At 58.9% G+C, this 20,755-nt stretch overlaps 1 protein-coding gene across 1 annotated transcript in view; it reads left to right on the top strand.

Moving 5' to 3' along the window:
• Nucleotides 1–5,047: 5,047 nt before the first annotated feature.
• Nucleotides 5,048–20,755, top strand: part of SRCIN1 (SRC kinase signaling inhibitor 1) — a 37,911-nt gene continuing 22,203 nt past the window's right edge. The window contains 3 exon segments of the mRNA XM_030465721.1: nucleotides 5,048–5,063; nucleotides 9,153–9,436; nucleotides 18,974–18,994. Of these exon segments, the coding sequence (XP_030321581.1) occupies nucleotides 9,176–9,436; nucleotides 18,974–18,994 (282 nt within the window). The 5' untranslated portion in view covers nucleotides 5,048–5,063; nucleotides 9,153–9,175.

Raw genomic sequence — 20,755 nt, 5'->3', positions numbered from 1 at the left:
AGAGAGGGGAAAAAAATAAAAAACGAGAAAAAAAAATAATAAAAAAAAACCACAACAAAACAACAAAAAAACTTTACCCAGAGACCCACGGGGAGCTCTGGAACGCCCAAGCCAGAGAAAAAAGGAAGAGAGACAGAGAGCAGAGAGGGATACAAGAGGGCAGGGGGGTGAAAGTTGTTGGGGAAGGGGGGGGGAGCACAAGCAGAGCACCAGGAGGATGCGATGGCCGCTGGCAGAGAAACTGGGACAGACTGGAACCATCCCCACCTCCCGTGGGCCCCGTTAGCTGGGGGACAGGAGTGGGGGTCACCCGGGGGTGACAAGGACCGGGGTGGCTCTGGGATCTCCCCCACAGCAGCTCCGTGGCCCCCAGAGGAGGGGTTGGTGCTGGGCTGGGAGGGCTCCGTGTGGCTCAGCACCCACAGATCCCTGCGTGGGCTCCTGCAGGGCAGGGAGAAGGTCGGTACCACCCCCCCTGGTTAATTAGGGAGGGGTTTTCTGTAATTGCCCGAAATTCCTGAGGCAGCTCCGTCCATCTCCTGAGATGTAACCTGACAGTGTTGCTTTAAATGCCAAGGGATGAGTTCAAACCCCGTTTGCAGTTGGTTTAAACATATGCGAGGAGATTCGTGTGTTTGTCACACAGATCGGGGGGGGGGGTTAATTTTTTTTTGTTTTTTGGAGCCCGCCCTGCTCCCAGCTGTCTCCTGCTTCCTCTTCCCTCGCCCGGGTGTCACCGATGCTGCCTCGCTGGGCCAAGCATCCCCTGGGCATCCCCCCCGGAGCTGTGCCCAGGCTGTGGGAGCAGGAGAGACCCCCCCAGCCCCCCGGGGACTGCCGACTGCCTCCTCTGCCCGTGGGTATGGACACGGAGGGGGGGGGGGAACACGGAGGGGGCCGTGGTGCTGCTGGTGCCTTGGGGAGGGTCCCAGCCCCAAGAGGGTGGGCTCTGAGCCCACGGGTGATGGTGTGAGCTGGGCTGGCTGGCGGGGGGGGGGAAGCAGCTGATTTTGCTGCCCTCCTTTTGCTTGACTAAACCTCTGCTGGCTGGAGGTGCAGGAAGGGCTGGGGGGCAAGGGGGGTTGTGCAGGGACAGGAGGGGGGGCATCTGCCCCCCGGGAGGATGCAGTGATGATGCCACCCACAGCGGGACACGAGACCCTTCCAAGGGGGTCTGGGCACCTCGGGCTCCTCGTGCCCTGGGGACAGGGGACACATCCCTGCAGCATCCCTCTGCTGGATGGAGCCTCTGAGGGGGGTGACAGGGAACCCCGGGGGGGTCTGCCCTGTGTTTGCAGCTTGTGCGTGTGCTCTCCTGTGTCTCCGAGGCTTTAGATGTGGAGCTGAGCAGATATTCCTTTTATTTTTCTCAGCATTTTTGGTTTTTAACTAGCTGTGACTAACCAGGCTGGCAGAGCCGAGCTGTGACCAGCCACCTACGTGCTACCTGTGTGCTTAGAAATAGGGTTCTGTTCCCCACCCCTTCTTTGGAGCATCTCTGAGCCCCTCAGGAACACCCAACCAGCATCTTCCAGCCTCATCCCTGCAGCTCCTGGGGTCCAGCATCCCCCCATCTGGTTGGGGTCACCCCAAAATGCAAGGGCCCCCCTCAATTCCTGTGGGAGCAGGGATGGGGGTCCTGGGTGGGGCCTCTGGGCACCCAGGCAGGTGGTGGAGCTGTGGAAGCCAAATCTTTGGGTTTGTTCCCCATGGGCCAAGTTGTGCTGAGCTGAGCATCCAACGTGGTCCCACCACGCCAAGGAGGGGATGGGAAATCCTCTTCCTGGGTGTTTTCTCCTGGATCCGAGCAATTTGGTGCCTCCAGCCTGAGGCTTTAATCCCAGGCCAAAGGGCAAGGGCTGGGAAAGCCAGGGGGTTGCTTTGAATTCTTCCTTTAGTGGAGGGCACTTCCTTTTTGGGAGGGCAGCAGAGTACCTGCAAGCCACAGGTTACTGGTGAAGGCTGGAGATGAGTCCCTGCTCCCAGCAGCTGCTCTCCCAAGCATTCCCTGTCCATCCATCCATCCCTCCATCCATCCCTCCATCCATCCCTGTCCTCTGCTGCACCAGGAGCTGCTCTGGGGGCTGTTTCCTTGCAGCAGGACCCCGTCCCCCACCATTCCCCCTCCTCTGCTCCTTGTCCTCCCTCTCCCCACCTCCTTCCCTCTGCCCTGAGCTGAGGAACCATCAATTTGGTGTCTTGAAGGTGGTGGTGGGGGGGCAGTTTCTCGTTTTTTCTGGCACCTGATAGATTGGAATTGATTTCCAGAGCAATTTTCCTCAGCAGCTCAAGGCAGGAGCAGCCAGGACCTGGCTTTGCAGGAGCACAGGGTGGGGGCTGTGCTTTGGGGGCTATTTCTGATTTTGTGGCACTGGTCTGTGCTGGGAATCCTCCAGCAGGGCAGGGAAAGGAGGGATGGAGACGAGAGCTTTGCAGGTGATGGGGGCAGACCCTTTCCTCCCCCAGCCCTGTGCCTCAGTTTCCCTCTCTGACCCAGAGCCCAGGGGGATCCCCGGGCTTGGACCTGGCTGGTGCCTCCAGGGCTGTCCCCATCCCAGCTGCCAGGCTGGGCCACCCCCAGTCTCTGCTGCTCTGTGGGTGGGAGACAGGACCACAATGTGCTTTGTGTTTCTGCTGGGAAGATCCGGGCAGGGTCCAGCCTGTCCCCTCCTTTGTTTTTGTTTGGCGTCCCCAAGCTGCTGGCACCTCCCCAGCCCCTCTGCTGTCCCTGCCAGCTGAGGGAGGATGGGGCTTCTTGCCAGGCACGTGGGGACCCTTTCTCCTCTGGTCCCTGGCAGGGGATGCTGTGTCCCAGGCAGGGATGCTCTCCATGTGCAGAGGATGCCACCAGCTCCTTGCCAAAGGCTGGAGAGGCAGCTGATGACAGGGGGACATTGGCCCTGGCACTGCCACCCTTCCCGTGCCACCCCACCCTCCCTGAGCTCCTCTTAAACCAGGGCAGCTCCTCTCTGCCTCCTGTTGCACCAGGTATCGATGCTTGCCACCTCTGGGAAGTCCCAGGAGAGCGGGATAGGTGGGGACAACCCCTCACCCCACGGATGCTTCAGCAGTTGGACTCGGATGCTCTTTTCCAACCAAAAGGCTTTTGCTGACTCCAGGCTGCCCTTCCCGCAGGGCACTGGGGACATTCCCACCTGGTGGCTTCCTGATGCCACTGAGCTTGGCTCTCTGGGCCCTGGTCACAGCTGTGCTGCCCTGGGTGTTGTCTGCAGCAACCTGCCCCTTGCCACCGGAGCAGGGGGGGGTTGAGGGGGTGGTGTCTGCTCCATCTGGGAGCCCTGGAGCTCTCCCTGGTGTTTCCAGCTCTACCAGCTGCCGAGCTGGGTGCTGCAGGGGGGAAGCAGAGGTGCTGGGCTGTCATGGAGCAGTCACACCAGGTTTGTTTTTCACCCCCTGATTGCATGGTCAGAGCCCACCCCACCTCCTGACTGTGCTACCCCCCGGCCTGGAGCTGGCAGGAGATCCTGGGGAGATGCTGAGCCGAGGAGACAGAGCCAGGAGGAGGAAGGGCAGCACCCAGCTTGTTCTTTTCAGCTGCTGCAGGGGTCAGGGGAGCTGCAGGTTGGGGTGAGCAGGGCTGGAGAGCTCCTCGGATCTGGGTTCTCCTTCCCACAGGGACCAGAGGGATGTGAGCACAGGGCTCTGGGCAGATGGGTGCTGGTCCTGATCCTGAGCACAGAGCAAGCAGCCGGGTGTGCTGGCCCCACGGGAGTTCTGGGGTGAACTCCTCTCCCCTTCCCACGGGTGATAACACCTGCAGAGGTGGGAACTTGGCTGCTGCTTTTTTTGCAGGGCTGTCCAGATGGGATTTCTCCTTGGGTTTGCATTCTGACGATGATGACATGGGAATTTTTCCGGTTGTTTCTCTGCTTCCAAAGCCGAGGAGGTGGGTGAGTGGCAGGGCAGCAGGGCAGGGAGGTGCCAGCTGGACAGCCCCGAGCTGCAGGCACGGAGCAACCTGTGTGCACTGACACAGCACCCATCACGGGGTGCAGGGGGGTGCAGGCAGCACCCAGGGCATGCAGCAGCTGGGGAGAGGCAGAGCCAGGGCTGCAGGGTCACCTCCGGACTGCCACCATGTGTGCTGGCTTTCCTTTGAGCAGCCAAGGGGTGTCCTGGTGGAAGGGGGAGCTGTGAGATCTCTGCTGACCCGGCTGGGAAGATCCCGATGAAAGGGTTGGCAGGTGGTGGTTTGGGGTTTTTTTCTCGTTTCTCTCGGAATTTAGGAGTGAAAAGCTCGGCGGGGAGCCCCCCACCCACTGCTGAGCCTGGGCAAAGCTGCAGCTCAGTGCTGGGCGAGTGGGGAGAGGAGATGGGGGAGTTGCATCCCCCCTCCCAAGGGGCTGCTGGGCTCTAGCATGGCCGGGGTGGGAGCTTTGTCCTGTGACTGGGAGTTACTGGTTCCTCGTGGTGGCTTTGGCATCCCCTGGCTTTTCCCTGGAGCTTTGCTGCCAGGTCTCCATCAGTCCAAGAGGATGACAGAAGAGGGGCAGCACAGCCACCAGCTTCTCCCATCCTCACCTCAATCCTCTCGTGCTGGGGTGTAACCCGGGTCTGTCCCCCTCCTGGCATCCCCACGGGACAGGGACACCCAGAGCTGAAGGGCTTGGGCCAAACCAGGGCCCCTTTTCTCTGCAGATTGGTTTAAAAGCAGCAGCTCTGGCTGTGTGAAGCATGGGTGATGGTTGGACCCGGTCGGGATTCGGCCGTGCCGGGGTTGGAAGGTGCTGGTGGCTGTCCCCGGTGTGTCACTTGCCTTGTCACCACTTCTGGGCATGGCTCCGGGAGGAGACACACCTGGGGGTCCCGGCACTTCTTGGCTGTGGTCACTGGAACCGTTCTGAGGGCGAGATGGGATCTTGGAGCAGATTCTTGGGGTGGGAACGGGGGAGGGAGGAGATTGATCACCGTGTCCCCATCCCCAAAATAAGTGCAGCTGGCACATGGCTGAGTGACAGCCCCTCCCTCCTCCGGGGGCAGCAATGCCTCTGACGATCCTGCCGGGCCAGGGGGGTGGTTTCTGGGGTCCTCCCCGCCCCGGGGTGGGCTATGCAGCACAGCAGGAGTTAAGTGCGGCAGGAGCCACCCAGGTTCTCCCTGGGTTTTGCCGCCTCCCGGAGCCTTCCAGCAGACTGGCAGGGAAGGGGTTAGTGCCGAGCGGGGCTCTGGGTGCTGGGCAGGCTCCCCGGGTGCTGTGCAGGCAGCGGGCAGGCAGTGCGGCAGCCGCAGCCTCTGGGAGGAAGGCAGGAGCATCCCCTCTCTTCCCGCTGCATTAATGGCCGGGTGCGGGGGAGCCGCATCGCTCCGAGGGGCTTTTTCTATTCTTTCGCCTCCCTTTATCCCCAAATGTACTCGCTCCCTCCCCTCCCTTTCACCCCTTTTTGTATAATCGCTTTCGGGGGGGATTTTTCACGCTCCGCTGACTGCCGGCGCTTTCGCGGCCTCCCTGAGCCCTGCTGCCTCCTGAAGATTTATGAAACTGCAGCAGTAAACTGTGTTTGAAAGATCTCTCTTGACGATAAAGCCGGGAGGGGAGGGGGGGGGGAGTGGGAAGGGGGGATCCGAGCAGCCCCCGCAGCCCCCCTGACCCGGCGTGGCTCTGGTTTGGGCCACCCCGGGTCTCTCCCATCCCCGGGAGCTGGGAGAGAGCTGCGAGCCGGGCACCAAAGCTCCGTTCCTGAAGAGCAGCAGCACCCAAAGCACGGCTGGGCTCCGGGGCTGCTCTGCTTGGTTTTTATTTATTTCCCCGGGAAGGAGGTGATGGCTGCATCCTGCTAGGAGCCCGGGCTGTGGCCCCGGGGTTGGGAACACCTCTGCTGGCAGGTGAGGAAGATGGATGAATGAATCGGCGAAGAGAGCCGCGTTTCCCTAACCCCCCGCTGCTGGGAGAGGGGCTCGCCAGGATTTACCGTGGGATTTTGGCTGTGGTGGGAGCCCTGCGCCCAGCCAAGGAGCCGCCTTCAGCCCCCGCAGCCCCCGGGGCCGCCTCCCCCGTCCCCCCGCAGCAGTTTGGTCGCCGTGGAAGCTGTCCTGCGCCCGCGGGTAAGCGTGGGGACAGTCCCCGGGAAAGGGACGCGTCCCACAGGGGCACCTCGATGGGCTGGGCACCCTGGGAAGGCTCCGGGCACCAGGTTTGCCATCCCAGTGACCTACTTGGAAGAGCTTTCCAGGGATCTGCCGGTGCCGCGGCCGGCAGCGGGGGGTCCCCTGCTCCAGCATCCCCGCACAGGAGGAAGAGTAACAACTCAGTGGGGGGATTTTGGGGGTCAGGATGGACTTATTCCCTTGGGATGAGGGCCGGGAAGGAGGATGAACACCCTTTTTCTGTGCTCAGTGTCATGGAAGCACGAAGGGACACGGGTGGTTTAAGGTCCCTCTCTGCACCCCACTTTTTGACTGTTTGCTTCTCAGAGGGTCCCTGCCTGCTCCAGGCTGGGATCTGGAAGGGGAAGGTGGTGGCCCTGGGGACAGGTACACTCGTGTCTGCAGTGGGTTTTCCTCTTCTTCTTGTGGATCTTGTGGGGTTTGTGGTGCTCCGGAGTCTGGCGAGGGATGCGGGAGCGGATGCGGCGCAGCCGGGGGTGGAAGAGCCCCCGCCAGGCTCCAGCTTTGCTCTGACCCCCGTGCAGATTGTGCAGGGCTTTTCAAATCATCCTTTTTAGCAGTCGGCAGAAAGACAGCGAGCTGGCGCGTTCCACTCCCGGAGCATGTAATTAGGGAGCAGGGAGCTGCATGCTGATGCATGGCTTGGCAATGAGAGGAGGAGGAGGAGGAGGGTGGGAAGGAGCCAGGGATGCAGCTTCACCCCTTGGCTGCTAAGCCTGGGGCTGATGGAGGCACCGGGGAGGTGGGAGCTGCAGGGAAGCAGCCCCCCTGGCACCAACCCCCCGTCCCTCCACCTACCTCTGGTTTGAGGTCTCCAAGCTGCTGCTCTGCCCAGTGAGGAAGAGGAGCTGTGGCTCCTTCCTCCCTGCCTTGTCACTGCCGTGACCAGGGCCTTTCGGGGTGCCCCATCACCCCTCTTTTGCTGCCTTCCTGGGCTTCTCGTTCCCATGGGATGCGTGGGGCTGAGAGTCCTGTTGGCACCAGGATCCTGAGCTGCAGAGGGGCTGGCTGGGTGGGAAGTGGTGATGCTGCCCATGTCGAGGGGATGCCCAGGGTCCCACTCTCCCTCTCCCCCACCCAAGGGCTCCACAAATGCATCCACGCACTGCCAGTGGACACCCAGTAGGGGCTGGGGGCTGCTGGATGTGTTCTCCCCTCCCAGCACATCTCTGCTGCTTTGCCATCGTAGAGGAAGAACTTGGCCCACTGGCTGAGGGCAGGAGGAGTTTTCTGTTTGGTGCCAGCAAACCCCAGGGCAGAGGGGGGTGTGATGTGGGGGGGGAGGTGAGCAGGAAGCTCCAGGGCTCAGCAGGGTGGGAGAGGAGCAACTCCTTCATCTGCATCTCCCGTGGGTGCTGGGGTTCAGCAGTTTGGTGGTGCCAGGGACCCTGGGAAGATGCTCTCAGCCCCTTCTTTCAGCCCCACACTGCCTTCTCCTCTGCCAGCAGAAGCACCCAAGTGGCCCCTCTGTCACCTCTTCTGTGCCACTTTCCATGGGGGGGGGATCTCGAGGAGTTTTGCACGTGCCTGGTGTTTCACCATGACCTCCCTTGTGCAGCAGTGACACAGGGACCCAGCTGAGCAAGGCAGGGAGGGACTGGGAGCTCCAGCTCTCCAATTCTGCTGCTGTCTTTTGGGTAGGGGGGTGGCGGTCCCCTGGCCAAGGTCACAGGGATGGAGCTGTGCAGGGCAGGGCCTGGACCTTTTTTGGAGGAGGAGAAGGGGTAAGGATGTCCCTGTGGCTCTTGCTGAGAGCCTTGTAGCAAACCCCCTTGTGTGACCTTGAGCGGAGGAGTTCTGTCTGGAGCACACGCTGGAGTCCTGTCCTACATTAATCACACAATCAGTTGATATAAAGCTAATATGTTGGGCTGATAAATAATTAAGGGAGGAGAAAAAAAAACCCCAACCCTCTATAGTTTGCTTAACAGGAGCTCGGGAAGGAAGGGAGGGGAAAAAGAAGGACAAGAAAGGAGATGAATAATGGATCAAGGTTAAATGGCAAGTGGAAAAGGGAAGATTTGAAGCAGTGAATCCCTGCAGCACATGCTGCAGGTTGCTGAAGTAGTTGGTAGAGGCAAAGACACCTTGTGGCACCGTGGTGGTGGCCAGGACCAACCCAGGGCTGTGTGACACAGGCTCAAGCGACACAAGAGCCTAGAAAGTGGCTTTTTGGGGTGAGGGTTGATGTCCCGGGGCTGGGGAGAGGCTGGGGACCAGGGGGTGGCCTCATCCTGCAGGCTCTGAGGAGGTGCCAGGCGCTGGCAGCCCTTGGGGACTTCCAGGCATTGGTTACGGCTGGCACTGGGCACAGCTCCCCTGGCACTGAAAGCCACAACGTGCAGTTAATGAATGATCAGCAAACCCATGAGTCCCTTTCGCCTCTCTGCACCCCCTGCCTGTCCCCTGCCTGTCCCCTGCCTGTCCCCTGCCTGTCCCCTGCCTGCTCTGCCCACCCGGGATGGGATGGGATGAGCTCTGCTGGGATGCTGGGATGCTGCAGAGCTGAGGGGGGCTGAGTCTCTGGGAGTGGGGAGGGTCTGCAGGAGGGTCCTGTGGGCAGGGCATGGGGGGTGAAGGGCAGACATGAGCCTCCCCCCAACCCTGGGCAGCATTTCCTTTTTGGTTTGTCCGTGTGTCCCTTTGTCCCTTTGTCTGTCTGTCCTCTGAAGTGGTTCCCAGCTCCTGTGTCCTGTCTGTGCCTTTTTAGTGACCCAACCTTCTTTTTATCCATCTTTTGTTCCAAACACACCGGTGACACCCCAGCTCCCCCATCCCTCCTGATGCCCCCTGCCCCTTCCACCTCCCACCAGCCCCATGTTTGGGGACACCACTGCCACCTCAGGGGGCACAACCCCCCCCCACCCCAAAACCCCATTTGGACCCCGTGGGGGGATATCCCCCCTCCCATCTCAGCTCAGCTCTCCCTCCTTACCTTAAACCCCCCAAACCTCATCCCCCCACCTTCACCCCGTGGCAGTGGGGTTGCCCCTGACCCCTCTCTGCTCTCCCCCCTCCCCGTGCAGATCCCGAGAGGTCCAGCACCCACATGATCTCGGCGGACGATGCCGAATACCCGCGGGAATACCGGACCTTGGGCAACGGCACCCGGCGCTTCTCCAACGTGGGGCTGGTGCACACCTCGGAGAGGAGGCACACGGTGATCGCTGCCCAGAGCCTGGAGGCTCTCACCGGCCTCCAGAAGTCGGAGATGGAACGCAAGAGGGATGCTTTCATGGATCACCTGAAGAACAAGTACCCGCAGCACGCCCTGGCGCTCCGGGGGCAGCAGGAACGCATGCGGGACCAGGTAAGGGGGTGGGGATGTCTCGGGGTCCCTCTTGGGGTTGTTTGGAGGAGAAGAGGCTCAGCAGGAGCTTGACCGGTGCATGAAATAGGTCCCTGAATGGAGCATCCCCCAAATTTGAGGAAGAGCATCCTCGTGGGGCAGAGGGAGCAGCATCCTTAGGTCTGACAAGGAGAGGATGAGTCCCCCTCTGGCCTGGCTGCTCAGCAAGGTGAGAGATGAGCTGGATTCTGGAATTCTCTTGATTTCTGACCCCCCTCACTCAGGGCTGTGAGGGGGGGGATCTTGGTGTCTGTTTGCACTGGTCAAAGTCATACAGGGGTAAAGTTCCCTCCAGCTCCCTCCAGCAGCCCAGCCAGAAGCATCCCCCATGTGCAACTGGTGGGAAAGAAAAAAAAAACCAAAAACCAAACCACAAACCCCCAAAGTCCTATTTTTCTTCTTTTTTTCTTCTTCCTTCTGTCAGTTCCTCAGCAGGCAGTAAATAATAACAGGGGGGAAATGAAATTAGAAACCCCAGGTGCCACCTTTAAATGACATTGGGATACAACACCCTGAGCCTGCTTGAAACGTTTGAAACTTGCTTTGCTCTTCCAGGGGAGCCTGGCAGGTATTTCAGATCACAGGCTTTAGTCTTTTGTTTTCTTTTTCTCCTTTTTTTTTTGTTTTTTTCTTCTTTTTTTTTTCCTTTAAATTACATACGAGAGAGTTTAGAAAATGGGAGGTGAATAGAAACGTTTCAGAAATGTCAACATCCCTTCCAGCCTGGCAAAGCCTGCAGCAAAATGCCTCCCTGCTCAGGCAGAGGGACTGGGAAGTGAGTGGAAGATTAATTCTGGAGCATATGTACAGAAAACAGCAGACAAAAACCAGGCAAATAATTGTACCCAAACCCAAGAACCTGTTAGAAAATCTGCAGGGAGGTCCAAGGCAGCGACTTGCTGGATTTACAACCCAGCTGGGAGAGGGTTAAATGGGCAACTGAATAATACTCAGAGGAAAGGGAATGGGACTGGGATGAGCTGGTTGATGGAGCTGGGCTCTTGGTCTGGTTTTGGGGGTAAATCTAGCAGGGGAAGGGTGGCACTGCCAGGGCTCCTGATCTGTGCTGTGGGATGCAGGGTTCAGCTGGAGCAAAGTTTGGAACATTTGGAAAAATCCCGATTAGATGATTTAAAGTGGTGCCCCAAGCCCTTTAGCATCTCCCTGAAGTCCACATCCCTTTGGGACAGACTTTCCAGCAGCGTGTGGACAAACTGGGACTGCAGAGTTGTATGCAGAAAAATCAGGAACTCCCAGAAAATAAGAGATTACCAACCAACCCCCCACCCCACCTGAAGGCCATTAAGTGCCAGCTCCATCCCAATTAAACCCCACTCCATCCCAATTAAACCCCACTCCATCCCAATTAAACCCCACAGAGCTCCTGAGCTGCAGCAGGGGGTTAAATACCAGGGGGGCTGGAGCAGAAAGATGTCTGGTGCAGGTCAAACTATATAAAAACTTGGATTTAAGCTTGTCCGGTTCTGCTGCAGCAAATAGACATAATTATATATATTTATATGTGTGTTGTTATATTAAAAAAGGAAGAGGCTGGAGCTGAGTGTTAAGTGTGTGTCCTGACAGCAGCAGATTTGCAGCTGCCCAGAATAAATCCGATTTTGGAACAAATAAAGAGAGGGTGGAAGTGCTCAGCCCTCCCTTATCACCCTGGGGTGCAGGCGGACTGGGGAGGTGCTGCTTTGATGCCTCTGTGCCTCAGTTTCCCTAAATAAAGTGGGGGTCTTGGCCACTCTGGGGACCAGCCCCCCCACGGGCTGCAAAGCTCCGAGGGTTCTGGGGTGCCTGGCAGCACCCTGTGAGTTTTGGGGAGGGGGGGGGTGCATGCTGGGGGCTACAAAGTTGAGCTGCCCTCCCCTCCTGGCACACCCCCAGCCCACGCCCCCCCTTAGCACCCACCCCCACGTTGCACCCCCGTTCCCCATTGCCTCCCCGTCCCCCCCCATTGCACCCCCCACCCCATTGCTCCCCCAGCACCCCTCCCACCCCATTGGACCCCTGACATCACCCCCCCACCCCATTGCACCCCTCACCCCATTGCACCCCCAGCACGCCCCCCACCCTCTTGCACCCCTCCCTGCATCCTCACCGCACCCTCCCTTCCCCAGGGCACCCAGAGCACCCCCCGTCCCCATTTCACCTCCCCAGATCCCCCCCTCCCCCCGCACCCCCATTTCCCCCCGTGCCCCCCCCCCCCCAGACCCCGCCCCCACCGGGACCGCGCGCCCTCGCCTGGCTGTCGGGGGTCGGTGCGGCGGCAGGTGGAGTCTCCGTTGCCATGGTAACCTTATCGGTTGCGGGGTTGGGGGGGCGGGGAAGGGGGGGGGGGAGGCGGGGAAGGCGGGAGCGTGCGCGGGGCCGGCGGCAGCGGCGGGAGGTGGCGGCTCCGCTCCGCACGCTGCGGCCCCGGCCCCGCCCGCCGCCCCCCAACACCCCCCCCCCAAAACACTCTCCCCCCACCTCCACCTCCCCTCCATCCGCACCCCCTCCAAAGCTGCTCCGGTACCGCCGAACCGAGCCGGGCTGATCGAGCTGCGGAGCCCGGAGCGGCTCACCTGCCCGCAGGTACCGGGGCGCGGCCAGGCCGGTGGGGTGGAAAGGGGAGGCGAGGAGGGGGGGGTGAGGGTCCGGTGGCCGCTTCTCCCCGAGCTCCCCCTCCCTAATTATCCTCATCCCGGCATGCTGCACCCCAAACGTCCCGGTTCCGCCCCCCCCCCCTCCTCCCCGGGATCCTGGTCCTCCGCCATCACCGCTCCTGCCCTTCCTCTGGAGCACCCCCCGCTTTTCCTGCCCGTCCCCCCTCTCCCCTTTCCTGCAGGTCCCCCCTTCCCAGGGGGGGTCACTTTGCGGCTGCCGTTGTCCCTGTGTTGTCCTTCGGTGCAGCAGCTGCGGGCGGAGGGGAGGAGGGGGGAGGGGGCTCGCCTCGCTTCCCACGGTGCGGTACAACCCCCCCCGCGGTGCCCCTGTGCAGCCCCCCCCCTTCCTCCTCCTGTCCCTCTGCAGGGGACACTGCCCTGTGAGCAGCCAGAGAGGGGCAGATGGTTGGGGGGGGGGGGGTGCAGCAGCCCCTCACCATGCGGGGGTCTTGTCTGACCTCCAGCTCCTGGCTGAGCATCCTTCCCGGGGGGGACCTGACGGCTCTGTGAGCCCCCCACCCCAAATCCCAATGAGAGGGGGAGAAGCTTGGCAGCGTTTCCCTCCAGCCCCCCCAAAGCTGAGCACAAGGAGCTTTGGCTGGTGGGGGTGGCATCAGTCCCATCCTCTTGGGGTGCCTGGGGGTGTCCCCAGGCAGGCAGGACATGAGGTACCCTGAGGATTTATTTTTGCAAAACCAGTGGTAAAAGGGGAGAGGGGGGGGCTCAGAGCCCTGCCCCAGGTGGCTGGGTTGGTAGGAGCTGGCTGGGGCAGTGGGAGTGAGGAACAGGGCCCTGCCTTGCTTTTCCCGGGATCTGATCTTGGTGTCCAGAGGGGGAGCGTGGTGTGGGCTGGGGGAAAATGCTGTAATGGTGGAGGAGAGCGTGGAACGTGTGTGTGTGTGTGTGTGTGTGTGTGTGTGTCCATCCATCCTCATGACTGCAGCCAGAGCTGTCTCTATCGATTCTCTTATTTTTCCCTCTACTGGGAGTAATTCCTGGCTGATTAAAAGAGACCTGGGCCAGGGTTTGGCCCGGAATCAGCTCCCTGGGAGCTGGGAGTCAGGCAAAGGTCTGTGGGTCACCCCACTTCTCCTTCAGCTGGATGCAGGGAGGAAGCAAGTATTGAAGTCCCTGAAAAGTGGGTGACAAATCCGGGGTGCAGCCCAACAGGGGGGATACCCAGTGGCTGCCCAGCAGGAATGGGATCTGGCTCCATCCCCTTGGGAAGGAGCGAGTAGATCCCAGATCCCTGCTGCCCCTCCTGCACACCTCGTGCTGCGACCATCCCTGCCCTGCTGCCCAAAGTTGTTCCGAACCCAAATTCTGCTCCTTTTCCCGGTGGCCTCGGGGGTCTCGGTGAGATGGCCTCGGGCTGCTGGTGGCTGTCCCCGTGTCACCGGGACAGCAAACTGCAGCAGCCAGAGGCAGCGCTCCCGTCCCCGCTGCTGCTGCAGCTCTGGCTCCGGTAAGAGAAGGTCAGGGGCTGCACCTCAGTACCTTCTGACCCCCTCAAAACTCTACTCCTGGCTGTGCAGCCTGGGGGCAGGGACCGGGACCCCCCAGGGCTCCCTGCTCGGGGGGGGGATGTGGCTGCTGTAGCCCCCTGGGGGGAGGTGGGTGCTGAGAGGTCCCAGGGGTGCAGGGGGGATCTGGCCACCCCCTCAGCCTTGGCTAGGAGGTCGCAGGGATGAACTTCCCGGGGTTCGGAGATACCTGGGGGAGGGTGGGAGGTGACCCCAAAGCTCTTTGGGCCCCCAGTGGGACTTTGGTTGGAGCAGAGGGATGCTCGGTGCCTGCTGGCAGCCGGGTTTACCTTGCACGTCCCTATTGTGTTGTCCACCTCCGCCGTGCCGTTGCCATGGCAACCCTGCAACCCGATCTGCCCAACTTCTGCCTGCTTTCCCTCGCCTTCCCCCCAAAACCTTTGGCCCTGCTCCTTGGCCACCTCCCCACGCCCCAGAGCAGGACAGAGTGGGGGGGTGCAGGGGACCCTGACCTCCAGGGCAGTGATGGGAGAGAGGGACCCACCCTCCCCTTCCATCCTGAGCAGGCTGGGGGGGTGCTGAGCAACAAGGCCGGACCCCAGGGAACCTGCAGCACAAAAGTGGTCTTTGACCTTGGGTGTGGAGGCTGCAGGAGGGAGATTTAAAGCTTGAGGAGGCAGCTGCATGGCTGAGCCTCGGCAGAACATCAGCCCCGATGCATCCCAGGGAGGGGGGGATGTTGATTGGAGCAGGAATTTGCTGACTTGCTGGGAAAGGGGAGCTTGAGTGAGGGTCAGGAGCAGAAATCCCCCGATGTCCAGAGGTGTTTGTGCTCTGCTGTCCCCTGGGCTGCCTCGGGGATGCGGTGCTGAAGGTCAAGGCTGCAATTAGTGCTGCAGAGCTGCTGAACCTGCTCTTGGGGGAGCACGGGTAGAGGGGAGGTCGGGGTGGTGGTTCTGGCAAAGAGCAGAACACGCTCTGAGGTGTGGGGAGGGTGGCCAAGGCCCAAAGGTTTTGGGGGGAAGGCGAGGGAAAGCAGGCAGAAGTTGGCAGCAGTGTCGCTGGGAAAGGGGCCCAGTGGGGATGCCTGTCCCTGGGTCGCTGTGACAACCTGCTGTGGCATCTCTGGTGACATCTCTTGATGGCCATTAGAGCCTCTTTGGGCTGGAAGCCCAAATCTTTCCCTAGAGATGCTTGTGCCTGCAAAAGGAGCAGCAAAGTGAGCATCTTGGTGCCCTTTTTGTGCTGGGAAGCACCCTCAGTGCTCCTGCATCCCATCTGGTCTCACTGGGATGCTCAAACTGGGATGGGTTGAGAGGTCTTTTTGCAATAACTGTGAGCCCTCAGACAGCAGGATCTGCAAGGCTCTGTTTGTGTTGCTCTTCCCTCTGTCTGGCTCCTGTTTGCATTTGGCTCTGGCTTGTCATTTTGCTCTTTCCACTTCAATTCCGTTTCTCTTGTGCCGAAAAGCGTTAAAAAAAACACACAAAACCAAACCCAAAAACTTTACCAAGGAGAAACAGATGAAGTTCACTTCATTGTTATTTTTTCAAGGAGATTTTTGTTTGTCGAGACGTTGTGCCCTGGGGGGACTCTATTGGAAACTGGAACTCCTGAAAATGAGTTAATTAAAAAGCCGATGAAGCTGCCTCTGTCCCTCCCTTTGGTGGAACGTGCTGGGGCTGCTGCTGGTGCCCATTTTAAAGGCCCAACCTGCCCCGTTAATCACCAATAAATTTGTGTTGGAATTGCTAACCTGGGGAAATCTGCCCTGGTCAGGGTAGTGATTCACCTGGATTTCATTTGCCTTGGGTCTTCTCCCGGGACAGTCACAAAAGACTTTATTTATTTAGAGATATTTTTTATACTAATCCCCCAAATGTTCTTCACTTCTCCCCAGCCCTGCTTTCCTTCTGATGTGTGTGCAGGGGGTGCATTCCCCACACACCCGTGGGGTCCCTCGTGGCACCAGGGTCACAGCTGCAGCTCGAACCCATTTTGCACTTGCAGGGACCCACTCGTGAGCCTGGGGGGGTTTTTGGTTTGTTTGGAGGATTTTTTGGGGGTTTTTTTGTTTGGGGTTTTTTTTTGGGGGTGCAGTCCTAGGTAGCCCATCCTTTTGCAGCATCAGGGACACGACTTTCATTGTAATTATCATCTCAGCTTCTGTAATTCCTCATCATCCCTCCCGCACAGCCCTGCTGCAAGCCGAGCCTCCTGCTTCCTGGGCTGTAACCAGGCTGTCGCTTCAAATCCTCTCTCGGACCATTATCTCCCTTTGATGCTTTTGAAGAGCCAGCGATTTGTTAATTCTACCTTGGCCCTTTCCTCTCCTCTCTCTGTACAAACCCAGCCTGGCTGGCTGCCCCCTTGCTGCCAGGGGACCTGCTCCAGCCCCGCTTTTGTGTGGGGGAAGGGGTGGATTTAGGGCTTGTGCTGCTCTCCTGTCACTGTCACCTCCTTCAGCACAGCCCGTGCCAGGGGGATGTGTCCTTTTTTTTATTTTTTTTTATTTTTTTTCTTCCTTTGGGAGCCTTGGGGTAGGTGAGGGATGAGCGGGATGGGGCTGGGCAAGGCGCCGGTGCTGCAGCAGCTCCTGCCAGGACAGATGGAGCTCCAGAAAGGTCCTGGTGGTGGTGGCCGTGGCCACCAGATTGTCAGCCCTGGGCAGTCCCTCTTCTCAGCAGGGTACAGGCAGGGCAGGCAGCACATTCCCCCCTCAAACTCCCAGCTCGGGGGGGTCCCGCAGGCTCCAGGGGCTGCCAGCAAAGGGGCTTTCCTGGGGTTGGATCCAGGGTCTGAATCCTGCCGGTTCCAGGTGATGCAAACCATCCCCAAATTGCTTCCAGAATATTCTCCTTTCCTTCCCGTGGCACTTGGGGTTCAGGCAGAGTCCTCACGGGGTTGGTGTGTGCGGTGGGGATGTAATTTATGGGCTTTGTGATAAGCCTGTCCAGTCATCCTAAAATAATAAATAAAATACTCAGGGCTGGCAGGAGATAGGATCAGTAATATCAGGGCCTGAGGAAAATTACTGGGACTCTTCAACAGCACAACAAAAGAGCCTGGAGTTGCAGAAGGGAAAAGTCAGGAGCATCATCTCCCATCACAGACTGGGTGGGGGCCATTCAGGAACTGGGACAGACTGGTTTGGCCACAGCTCTTGGAGTATTCGGCCGCAACATCCGATCCCACACTGGGAGTGAATCGCAGCCATTCAGAGCACAGAGGAGTTCAGAAAGGAGTTAGCACATCCTGGGTGCCAAGGCAGCATTCCCATGCCTCCAGGGACAGGATGAGGGCCGAAACCCTTTGACTGGGTGTACTGGTGTGAGGCGAGGAGAACCAGTACCGACCCACTGCCCAGGACCTGATGCAATCCATCCTGCCCTCCTCTCCCAGACACTGCTGGTGCTTCCCATGGCTCCTCCACCTGGAGGGCAGCAATTCCAGCCCCTGCCTGGGCTTGGATGCTTTGGCTTGACACATCTCTTGCTGCCCCAGCATCTCATCTCCCACCCCCCCCAGCATCTTTCACCCCCCCAGCATCTTTCACCCCCCCAGCATCTTTCACCCCCCTAGCATCTCTTACCCCCCCAGCATCTCTTACCCCCCCAGCATCTCTTGCCCCCTTCACCTTGCCCCCCAAGCTGCTGTGTTTTTAATTGCTGGGAGAGCTGGGTGGCTTCGTTTGGTACCCATGGGAATTCTGAGCCAACCTCTCCGTGTTCCAACTCCTGGTGTTTGGGATGAGGTTTAGGTGGCCTGGGTGGGCTGGGATGCTGCTGGTTTGTTATCTAATAGTGCCTGATAATCACAGCTCTGGGCTTCTATTTCTGGGCCAGCCTCTGAGTCACGGTGTGCCCTTGGAAAAGCCCTTTGTGCCTCCAGGCTCTGCACTCCTTTGGCTTCAGTCACTTGGAAAAACACTTTTTGTTTGGTTGAGGCAGAACTTGGTTTGGGTCTGCTGATGTCTTCTGGGGTGTTAACTCAGACTGCATCTTGAGTTGGAGTAAGAGTGGCCTGCCGGGAGCTGAGCTGAGAAGTGACTTGGTGTCCATGTGGGCTGGCACTCTGTTTGCCTTGTCAGCAGGTGAAAAAAAAAACCTAAAACTACCCCAGCAGCAAATCTGCAAGTGGATTGTTGGATAAATACTGGTCAGATACCTTATCTGACTTTATCTAACTCCTTCCTCTGCTCCCAGAGGGCTGGGAGAGGAGATTCCCAGCCAGCCAGCAATGGGACTGCTGGGGATGGGGAGCCTGGAGCTGCCTTTCCATTTCGAGTAATTCAAGTAATAAGAGTCACAATTAAAAAAAAAATCATCCTCTAAGTAGCAAACGAGGTTTGCAGCCACCGTGGTTGTGGTGGGGAAGGAAATGCTGTAAAAAAGTGAGGCAGTAGATGGGTGTGAGAGGGGAGAGAAGAGCAGGCAAGAACTTGGATCCCAATTAAAAAAAAACTGGTTGGGACCAAAGCTGCTCCACGCTCGTTTCTCCCACCCCACCCATCAGCTCCACAGCTCAGTCCTACCAAAACCTTTCTATATTGATCCCCTCTGGCAAGCTGGATCCCAGCATCCCTACCCCCCCTCCCACTGCCCCCTCCAGCCCAGCCTTGGGGTGCTGCTGGAGCTTGGGGTGCTGCTGGAGCTGGGTTGGGCTCTGAGGACCATTCTGGGGTGGGTGAAGCTGCTTCCCACCCTTTGCCAGGCTCATTCCTTGCTCCCAAATAGCTTCACCCCATCAGCAGGAGCTCCCCAGCCCTGTGTTATCCCATCCATCCCCCTGGGTCTCCATCCCCTGCCCGGTGCTGGGTGTTCCAGTGAGCTGCAGCATCCTGGGGGTTTTGGTGCCATCTCCGGGGAGGTTGGGGGGCTGAAAGGGGGGGTTTGGAAGCAGGTTGCTGCCAGGCTCTCCAGCTCAGCGGGCTGGAAGCAATGCCAGCTCCTGTCACTGCCTGTCACACATTGCCCTGACACGGATGGAAAGGCTGGGAAGAGGAGACAGCAGGAGGTGGCAGGGGCAAGGAGAGGGGACTGGAAGATCCATTTAAAAATTATCCCAGCTTCCAAGGCCAGCTCCCAGACCAGCACGTACCAGTGTCCCCAGTAAGGATGCTGCTGGGCTGCCCACTCCATCCAGCACCCAGCTCTGGCCCTGGCTGCTGCCCCTTCCCCAGCATGAAAACTTAAGCAACCCACTGGGAGGGTTCCAGAAACTGGAGAAGGTTTAACGTAGCAGTTTTAAAGTCAACAGTTCTCCAAAGGAAAAGTCCAACCAGAATCTTAATGGTGTTTTTTTTTTATTTTTGTTTTTGTTTTCTTCCTCTGTTTCGTTGTGTTATTTTCTGTTAGCAGCCCAACTACTGGAGCTTTAAGGTCAGTACTTCGGATTTTTCATGCTTCTGTTTGAAATGCATGCAGTTTTTATTTGGGTTTTGGGTTTTTTTTTCCCCACCCTTGCCTCATCTCTGTGTCCGTGTAGGGGGGTGGGAGCTTGGGGGCTTTTTCTTTTTGTGGTTGAGGATCCCTGTGCCAAAGCAGTTTGGTTGGGGCTGTTCCCTGGAGCTGGGCTGTGCCAGCAGCTGGCTGGAGAAGGATGAGGAATGGGTTTTCCAACAGTTCCAGGGATGTCCTGGTACCACTTCAGGCTCAGGGGTGTTGCTGGCTGACCCTGCTGTGGCATCCCCAGTGGGGTTTTGCTTTTCCTGTGGGGGAAAAAAAGCCCTGGTGCTTCCCTTGGTCTGCAGCAGAGAGTGGAGGAGTGGTAACAATGCAGAATATGTGCACTTGGTCCCCAGTTTTCATTCTTGGAAGAACTTGTGAGCAGCAGCTCCCCCAGCTGATTCTCCCCACCTGGTTTCAGCCACATCCTTTTGGGGACATTCCTGGGACTGGGGGGAAAGAGCACAAAAGCCTTGGGATTCTTTGGATTTTCTTTTTTTCCCCCATTTTTCTGTGAGCAAGGAGTGAAACAGGGATGAGCTTTGGGGGGTTACCCACCCTGGGGGGGTCCCCTGGGGGTTTGCAGCCTCGTGGGATTCATTTTCTAGAACCAGGGCTGGAAAACCAAGCCTGGAAATACTTTGCATGACAAGGGGAGCATCTTCCTCACCCCTCCCTGTCCTGGAGGTGCCTGATGGGTTAAATCCCCCCCAAGGGAGCCCCATTACCAAGTGGGCCAAGAGCTGGAGGCAGCTGGGGATGGAATGTCACCAGGAATGTCACCAGGAGCCTGATCCCAGCCAGCAGGTGCTGGGGGGCTTCCTCCAGGCCACCCGTGTCCCCTGGGGTCTTCTGGAGCTGCAGGCTTGGCCTCCAGCTGGGAAAGATGCTTCCCACCCCCCTGCTCTCCCCCCCAAAATTAAACTTTCATGACCTCTGCTGGGGTTTTCTTGCTGTGCTGGGGAGGAACAGATGCTCCTGGATGTCACAGCAGTGAGGAGGGGGGGTGGGTCCCATCCCTGGGATGGTCCATGTCCCCCTCCAGCTGGATCCCATGGATCCAATCACTCACAGCTGCTCCTCCCCGAGTCCCCAGGCAGGGACAGCCTGGCACCCACCCACCCCCCAAACCCCCACCCCACTTCCCAGCCACCCTCCCGAAGGTTTTGGGGTTCTTGGGCAGGAACCCCGGGGTTTGCAGGACTGAGGGGAGGGCTCCAGGGACATCCCCGGCTCTGCTGGGGAGGGGACAAATTCCTCAATCCCTCCCCAAGGATCTGGGAGGTTGTTGGGAGGGCTGGAGGCTCCCACTGGGCTGACTGTGGGGCTGGGCTGGCTCCGTGCTCTCCCGGGAGGAGGAATGGGAAGAGCCGAAGGCAGAGCCACCTTTGGTGCCGGGATTTGGGGAAAAAAAACATCAAAGGGACCAAAGGAAAGGAACAAAATGAGTGGGGTGTGGAAGGGAGTAAAGCAGGAGGGGGATTCTTTTGTCTCTTAAAGAGAGTGGCCGGGGCTGTGTCACTCAGCAGCTCCGTGTGGCTCCGTGTCCCCGGGATTCCCGGGAATGCTGCAGAGCCCTTGGCACCACATCCCAGGGGTGTTTTCCCACCCAGGATCCTGAGCAGGCAGAGATATTTGCTGAGAGGAGCTGGGTAAATACCAGGAGGGTTTAAATCCTGTAATCCTGCAGCTCCT

This window comes from Calypte anna, chromosome 27 (genome assembly GCF_003957555.1).
Source record: "Calypte anna isolate BGI_N300 chromosome 27, bCalAnn1_v1.p, whole genome shotgun sequence".
NCBI classification, from domain to species: domain Eukaryota; kingdom Metazoa; phylum Chordata; class Aves; order Apodiformes; family Trochilidae; genus Calypte; species Calypte anna.
This window is presented reverse-complemented; position numbering and strand designations above follow the sequence as displayed.